The 8,923-nt window shown below is 33.5% G+C and overlaps 1 protein-coding gene across 1 annotated transcript; it reads right to left on the bottom strand.

The window, feature by feature from the left end:
- Positions 1 to 5,216: 5,216 nt before the first annotated feature.
- Positions 5,217 to 8,886, bottom strand: LOC148602181 (serine/threonine-protein kinase mTOR-like). The gene is made up of 2 exons (XM_088556445.1): positions 8,742 to 8,886; positions 5,217 to 6,887 (listed from the first exon to the last, which is right to left on the bottom strand). Exons 1-2 carry the CDS (start codon positions 8,848 to 8,850, stop codon positions 6,613 to 6,615), a joined length of 384 nt encoding a protein of 127 aa, XP_088412571.1. The 5' UTR covers positions 8,851 to 8,886; the 3' UTR covers positions 5,217 to 6,612.
- Positions 8,887 to 8,923: the final 37 nt, after the last annotated feature.

The following is an 8,923-nucleotide window of genomic DNA, read 5'->3' as shown; positions in this document are numbered from 1 at the left end:
TCCTTTGACGACAGAAGTATAACAGTTATATTCCTTTGACGACAGAAGTATAACAGTTATATTCATTTAACGACAGAAGTACAACAGTTATATTCCTTTGACAACAGAAGTATAACAGTTATATTCCTTTGACGACTTTTACAACGTTGTTTGTACTGCGTTATCAGTTTATAATATAGATTGTAGTGATTTACTGATTAGTCCCTGTGTAAAAAAAATAGATAATTCTCACTGTAAAATACATTCGGTAATTTCGATCTCAGACTTTCTCCCGCCAAATATGAACATGAATATGAATTCGTAGATCACAAAATTAAAATTTATGTTGAAAAATAAAACAAGAAGACCTAAAGATTTAAAGGGAGCGCGGAACAAGTTGCGCTCTCTCATTAAATCTGGGCGTTTTAATTTATAATCCTTATTATTATTCATCTAAATAATTATCCGATACTATGTATTTTCCTTTATGTTTATTCGCATTGAAGCACCCATCCTCTTACGACATTTTTGTTTAAAACAAAATTTATTTAGCCGGTAGGAAAGAGTTTTGTATACAATCATTTGACACTCATGTTATTTCACTGACTTGATGGAGTTAAGCAATGGCAAGCCGTTGTTGAATTTATTTCTCATTCATTAACTATGCATCAACATGTTAATTAATATTTATCAACATGTGTATAATTTAATTATTGATATCAATAAATGACAGAATTATAACATGTTGATAAAATTAGTTAACATGTTGAATCATTTACTGATATCAATGAATTGAATGAATTAATACCATATTAATAAATATTTATGAATATATTCTTAAAACATACATGCTTTTTAAAACGCAAACTTTATAACAATATCAAACTTGTTTGTGATCATAACTATACCATCTATTGATAAGCTCTTTATTACAACATGTAAATGATTCACCTATTTATTGAAATCAATAATTAATTATTATATGTGAATAAATATTCATTAACGTATGAAAAATAAAATTTAGAAAACTGAAGTTTGAATGCTTTACATAAAATGACGGTTAAACACACTATGTACGTAGTTGATCAGGCATACAGTGACAGTATTCTCTTGAAGGATTTGCATTGATGTTGACTTCTTTATCTTTTACAAAATATTAGGCGTGCTTTGTTTCTCGTCTTTCTTGAAGTGTTGTCCAGTTCTAACATATGGTTGACTTACTTATCGTACTTAACATTTTTTGGGTGGAATTTCATCATGCACTTAGATTTCCAGTCGGCCAACTTATCTAGTTTTTCTTCAACGTGTTGTTATCGGCAAAAAAAACGTGTTGCATAATGTTGTTGGTAATCATGTGCTCCGTTAATTTACACCAGATGCATGTAAGTGATATTGATCTGTAGTTGATGGGTTCAAACTTTTGACCTTTCTTGAAAACCGGACATGCATCAGCTGATTTTTATTTCGATGGTACTTCCCTAGTTTCATATAATATTTTTAATATGAGTAGAAGTATCGGTGCAATTTCATCTGATAGTGCCTTGAGGATCCTGGGTGAGATATTATCAGAACCTGCAGCTTTGTTTCGATTTAGTCTAAGGGCAGATTTTTCATTTCTTCCAGAGTAATTTGGGTATCGGGTGCTGTTTCCAAGTATCTAGACATGGCACATCTTTCTTTAAATTGAGATTCGGTTAGGTCCTCTTTCCCAGAGAAGACTTGTTGGAACTTGAGTCCAGGATATTCAACTTTCTCTGCTGGGTCATCATAAAGTAAGCCAGCTGAGTGTTGGTATACTACTCCCATCAGATCTCTTATGCTCGATGTAGGTCCAAATCCGTTTAATACAGTTTGTATCTCTTTCAGTAGAATTGTTTGGTGTGACAATGTCTTAAATGAATTTCCAATAAACCTTTCTGATCTCTCTTTGGGTTTTGCTTTTAAAATCTTTGTATGTGCTGCTGTCTCTTTGGAGGTTCAAAATGTCAACGCCCAATTCATGACATTGACAATGAAGTAACGTTACAAGGAATAACATAGCAGATTTGAATCTCTACCTAGATTATATCTTCGTGGTACATTTTTCCTGCAGCGTTTTGATTTTACAAGAGTAATCAAGGGAACCAAGGTTATAGCGGTAATCAAAAGACTGTAATCCAGGGACAAAGACCAGACATGGAAAAGAGACACACACAACCAAGAACACAAAGCAACCAAAATCACACTTACAAAGTAACAAAAGCAAATAAGCAACTCGGATCCACTAAAAACTAGGAGCATGGACCAGGTGCACCGGTAGGGTAAGCGTCCTCTGCTTTTCTAGAAACACCCGCCGAGTTGTTCATAAAAAGTCAAGTCCGGGGTAGACAAACGAGGGAAGGAAAACTATGACCCGTTGAATAAATCAGTTTTCATGGTGCTGATGGATACACCATAACGATCCACGAGTTCATGATAACGACCATAAAACTTCTGTAGTGATGACTTTAATCTTGCAGCAACATAACCCTGTTCCAGAAGCCTATTTGTTAGATTTCTAGCGCGATACAAAAAGTCTGCGTAGTTTCGGCAAGCTCTGGCATAACGTATGAGTTGTGATATGAACACTCCATACGCAAGAGCCGAAGGGATGTTGCCACAGATGAAAGGAAAGTTGACAATTCTGAATGAAAAGTCATCACGTTTGTCGTAAAGTGTGGTCAATAGTTTTCCTTTACTATCGATTTCTAACCATCTTTTTTGGAAAAACAACGATGTATAATGTTTTAAGTCGGGACTTCAACCGAGCATGGGGAATAGAAGTAGAAGTATACAGTGTTGAAAAATCATAGGTTTTAATGCTATTATATTCAGACAATAGTCTTGAACTGATTGTCTCCAAAAGATCTTTCGAATTTTTCAGGATCCACATTGAATTAATACCACTACGGGAGTAACAAGTGTTGTGGTAGGACTGTAGACCCTCTTTGACAGTTGTGAGTATAGAAGTTAAAAGTTTTGAAAGAGGTTTGGTGGTACATTTTGCAGATCCAGCTATGAAACGTTGTTTGTATGGATTCTTGTGAAGTTTAGGTATGAACATTGATTGATGTACTTAACACCAACACATGCCTTGTTATCGAATTTCTAATTATTAAGGAAAAAGTAGAATCATATTCTCCATCCACTCTTAATCGTAAAATTGTTTTTATCTAACTTCAAGTCTGTCTACTAGGTTGTTGTTTGATACTCTTTTTCAGAAAGTACCATCCCCTAAAAAGTGGGGGGAAGCAAAAATTAGTACATTGCAAATCATCAATACATTTACTGTATTCTCAAGAACCATAATTTGAATTCCCTTTTCCATCAAGATAATTGAATACAAACAGAGACAGAACTACTAAACTAAATACCCGAATGACTTACAGGGGGCATTTCATAAAATCAAATAATGCTAAGTATACAATGGGCAACAAATTACATAACACCTAGCATTCATGGGTAAAAAATCACACATGAAATACTGTTTGCAAGATCACAAAATAACTTACACCCCTACCGCACCCCCTGAAAGTATAAACATATAATCGGTAAGTTAAATTATCACCTTTTGGAATCTTCCAATACTAAGTATCTACATTTGACATTTAACCATGTTAATATCATCCAAATTCATTCATGGGTTTAGCAGGAGTTTCGTTAGCAATAGATAAAGAACGGATATGGCGAAAGAGTAACATATGCACCAGCGTATAACTTAAATTTAAAATAATAAATATAACTTTTTTCCTTCATACAAATCTACATATCATATCCAACATTCTTATGAATATTCATCCATATACCTTCTGTAGCTTAGGACGATAGTTGTTTCCAGGTTTAAAGTGATAATCTCTGTAAGAATCAGGAAATGGGTAAAATATGACCATTCACAACATTTTGAAAGTTTTATTTTACTATTGGCACGATCAGAATCAAGGAAAAAGACAAGATTTTCCATTTCATGTTGGTTAACGGAGTTATTTCATTGAAATGAACTAAAAATGAATATAAAACTGGCTGATAATGGTTAAAATCCTCATTTTTCTAACATTCTATTGAAAGCATTTTGGCCCCAGCACCATAAATCATGAAAAATGACTAAAGTCTGAGAAAATTGTGACGTTATTGATTTCTTTGATTGGAACTACTATAGAAGTTAAGAACTCAGACTTAAAGAGTTGTGGAGCTGGAGTGGAACTACTATAGAAGTTAAGAACTTAAAGAGTTGTGGCACTGGAGTGGAACAACTATAGAAGTTAAGAACTCAGATTTAAAGAGTTGTGGCACTGGAGTGGAACTACTATAGAAGTTAAGAACTCAGACTTAAAGAGTTGTGGAACTACTATAGAAGTTAAGAACTCAGACTTAAAGAGTTGTGACACTGGAGTGGAACTACTATAGAAGTTAAGAACTTAAAGAGTTGTGGCACTGGAGTGGAACAACTATAGAAGTTAAGAACTCAGACTTAAAGAGTTGTGGCACTGGAGTGGAACTACTATAGAAGTTAAGAACTCAGACTTAAAGAGTTGTGGAACTACTATAGAAGTTAAGAACTCAGACTTAAAGAGTTGTGACACTGGAGTGGAACTACTATAGAAGTTAAGAACTCAGACTTAAAGAGTTGTGGCACTGGAGTGGAACTACTATAGAAGTTAAGAACTGAAACTTAAAGAGTTGTGGAATTATTATAGAAGTTAAGGACTCAGACTTAAAGAGTTGTGACACTGGAGTGGAACTACTATAGAAGTTAAGAACTCAGACTCAAGTATTTCTTAAAGAGTTGTGACACTGGAGTGGAACTACTATATATGTTAAGAACTCAGACATAAGTATTTCTTAAAGAGTTGTGGCACTGGAGTCTAAATCCAGCGATACAGAGATCAAATAATATTTTCAAATAGAGGAAGCATCCTTTAGTGAAATTCTACTGTCAGATCAGTGGGGTTTTTTCATGCATGTTTCTGATTTTTCTCATTTTGCCTGATTCTTACAAATACTTACACTTAACATGTAAAACCCTAAAGTTGGATTTTCTCCCTTCATTATTCTTTCATGCACATCTACATATGATACCCAAATTTCCTATGAAATGTCGTCAGATATAAAGACAAGATGATTTCTATACACCCTTCCAAAATTTGTTTGCGGTGGGGGGGGGAATAAAATCATATTATACAGCAAACATTAGTACTTTATTCATATATACATTACATTTGCAACTGCTCTCTCATCAATGAACAAAACCATATAAATCAACAACACAAAATTAATCTTCTTAATAAAAATATACATGATATATATATATATACACAACAAATCGTAATCAATAATAGGAAAATCTACTAAGAGACAATTTCAAATGATCTGGATAATAACAGTAAGCAATCCAGCTAAAGCACATGATACAAATCCTCTTTTCTGAAATTAGTTTACCATTACTATAAAACTTAATATCAGGAAACAATGAAAATATGAAAAGGGAGGTTTATTTCTTAAAAATAAACAATATCAAAGTATGTGCGATTAATAGAATCTATCTAAGCCTTGAATCATTCATGTGTCCATCATTTCCAAATCTAAGCAAACAGTACAATACATATTTTAATATGACATAAAATTATATGATTTATCTACTTTTGTTTCCTAGTGTTTGTTTCATATTTTTCCTATAAAATAAAGTTAAAGAATTTTAACAATGCATGTTTACAATACAAGTTGTCAAACAGTCAGAGTTGCTTAGGAAATCCTTTCAATCTGTTTTTAAAGCTTGCACAATTTTTATATTGTACAGAAATGTACATGTTTTGTGTACAGTACCTGAACTGATTTTTTCAACTATAATTGCTATCCATCATTGATCCATCACACCAATCCTTTAAACCAGTGATTGTTCCCTTCGAACATCGCATGACCGCTGATTGAATTACTTCAGTTTGCCATTTTTATAGATAATACTTTGGAAATTATAAAATTTAGATATCAATACATTTCTTTTTCTTTTACATTTCCCTTTTTAATAAAGTACAAAATGGGGATTTAATCTGTTTAATTCAAGGAGATTTTAATATGGCACCGCATTGGATTAGTTCCAACGATAACTCTGAAATTACAATGAACAAATCACTTGTAACTTTGTAAGATGAAACTATGATCAGAACAGTCTCAGCTTTATAAAACCTCCGGCAATCATTCACTTATTAGTCATCGACCTGTCAAACAGTTGCGTTAATCAGTTCAAAAACTGTATATACCAAAACAAATCAAGCAGGGACAGAATTTATGTAGGATGGAAAAGAGCGATTTAAATTACCAGACAAAATTAAAGAAACCCCCCCCCCCCCAATATTATCTAATGGATGTGTTACAAAACCAGATGATAAAGGTCACATCCAAACAATATTTTAAACACATTCAAGTGTCAGGCAGTTTGCGATACATCTTAACTTTCAGCAGAACCTTCTATACTGAAATCAACAAAAACGTAAATGCAAACACTAGTCTGCCTATTCATTAAAACATGATTTTGCACTTATATATTTTCTCCACACTACCAAAATGGACACCAGCCAATGTAACACTGGCATAAGTTTTCATGAGAAGTGGCCTGTTTGATCAATAATTCAACTTGAGTTGCCACGTCAATGGGTTCTTCTGTTGGGAATCTTTTCCAGTCAATTTATCTCTCACCCTTTGAACTATTTGTATAGCTTTCTTATTTAAGACTTCAGAAGTTGGATTATCTCCCCCTGCTGGATTTGCTGGTCCTGCAGGAACAGACTTTTTAGCAGTACCAGTCTGGGCAATATCTTCCAGAATATCTACAGATTGATCCTGACTACCAGCATAGGAACCAGAATGGGCAGCTTTAGTCTTTGTTTTTACAGTAGCTGAAAGTGAGTTAAGAGAAGTCATTAATGTCAAAGAAATAAGCAAAACAATGAAGGCGCGTTAACAAACTATAAATCATGATAAAAAATAATATGAGAAAGGCCTGAAGTACGCTAGCAAAGCATTTAGTACATTTCCTTTTAAATAAAATGGATTTCAAGTCATCTACAGTGGAAGTACTATTGTTCGTGGGGTATCAATTTCCGTGGTTTTCGTGGGTAGGCCAAACCAAGAAATTCGCTTCCCAACAAAAAGGAAATTTTCATAGATGTGTTTACTGAAAACCTCAAAACCACAAATTCAAGAATCCACAAACTTGTGTTTCTTCCCTAATCCACAAAAATTGGTATCCACGAATGAAAGTACTTTCACAGTACCATTTTTGTTAAATTTGATATAGGGATAATTCATAATACATGTATGTATGTATTCGTAATTTTATCAGTCAAACAGTTTCAGGAACTTCGAAGAATTCCTTGTTTTACCATAAACAAACATACTTTTTTTTAAATCTGCAAGGAGTTCCGATCAAATAAAGTCCATGGATCTGTGAGGTGTACGAATTATAGCTACTCTGATATTTTGCAATTTAGAAATACACTGAAAACTGCTTAAACCAAACACTGAATTCATATCAATGTCAATACATTTTTAAAAGTGGTTAACTTTAGACAGGATAGACTGGTTTCACTGTACAAAAAAACTCTAGAAGAAAATGTGTAACAATGCTCTGATTAATCTGACTGCTATGAAAAGTGAGTGTCTACACAATTAAAGACCTTCATCAAACTTGCACAACCATTGCTAATTTATTTTGCTGTCCACTAATTTCCCCTCAATTGACTTTTCTTTGTATGACCCTCTCGGCCAGCAATAATGAAAACCTGGTCATTATGCTGAGGCATGGTCAATGTTTATCTTGGTGATTATACCTTCATGAGTTGACTCGTTTATCTCATGTTAAGTATGGCACCATTATCAATATCGTCCCACGCACCTAAAATACCCGTGCCCCATTTACCCCCTCTCAGCACCCCTATTGACCTTCTTCATAATTCCAAAAACCCTGATGAAATTTTAATAATCAACTATCTTTACATGTAATAAGCATTGCAATACAATTGTAACTTCTCATTTCCTTTGAGAACTAGGTGTATTTAGGACAAGTTTATAGTACTTGATGACAACCCCTATTTTTTATCGTATTCCATGGAAATGACCCCTAAAACCCTGAACTTTGTGAAATTTAAACATTTGTAAAATGGAGATATTCATAATCTGTACAGATAATTTGCAGTCATAATTCGTATAATACGGAGAACCCATAAAGTAAACACCTCTGATATTTTAAAAATTTAACAAATCTGCTATTTGTCTAGCACATTATGCACTCCACCTGTGCCCCTCTATTTTCAGACCTACCTAGAACATTATTTCAGCAATACCTATTAAATGTACCATGCCAGCTATTCATGAAATCTGATTGGTCAATTAAGATATGATACCAACCCCAAATATCAAAACTGAACTTAATCTGTATTTCATGGTCCACAGCATTGTATTGGAATTAATAACAGTTTTGTTTTGTGGCATTTTTAACATCAATGTAACAGACAAATTGGCTAAAAAATGTAAAATTAATCCTTATGTAGCTCTATTGTAACTAAATGATCAGGGTTACAAAAGAATTAAAAACATTTCAGTTTCTGAAAACCAATAAAAATCACTTACTACATTTGTATCCCTGCTGTTGCTAGAACTAGTTTAAGTGAGAGCTATTTAACTACAGCACATTACATGTTTATTGCTGGATGAAAACCTAGTTATTTTAATTTAAATTGGCCTCGACTTACTGTCCATGAGCCTCCAGTTCAACAAGGGGTCATAAACAAATGCCTCCAATACCGCCATTAGACTGTCTTTATGTTCCCGTAAAACTTCCATGACACTTTCACATGTCATACGGTAGTTACCATCAATTCCTGTCACCTATGTAAGAAAAATTTAACTAATTTACAATAGAAAACTTGCAGGA

The sequence above is a fragment of the Perna viridis genome, chromosome 12 (genome assembly GCF_037379345.1).
Source record: "Perna viridis isolate PV_CMFRI_1.1 ecotype Kerala chromosome 12, ASM3737934v1, whole genome shotgun sequence".
NCBI lineage: Eukaryota > Metazoa > Mollusca > Bivalvia > Mytilida > Mytilidae > Perna > Perna viridis.
Note: the sequence above shows the minus strand (reverse complement) of the source record. Positions and strands in the feature narration are given on the sequence as shown.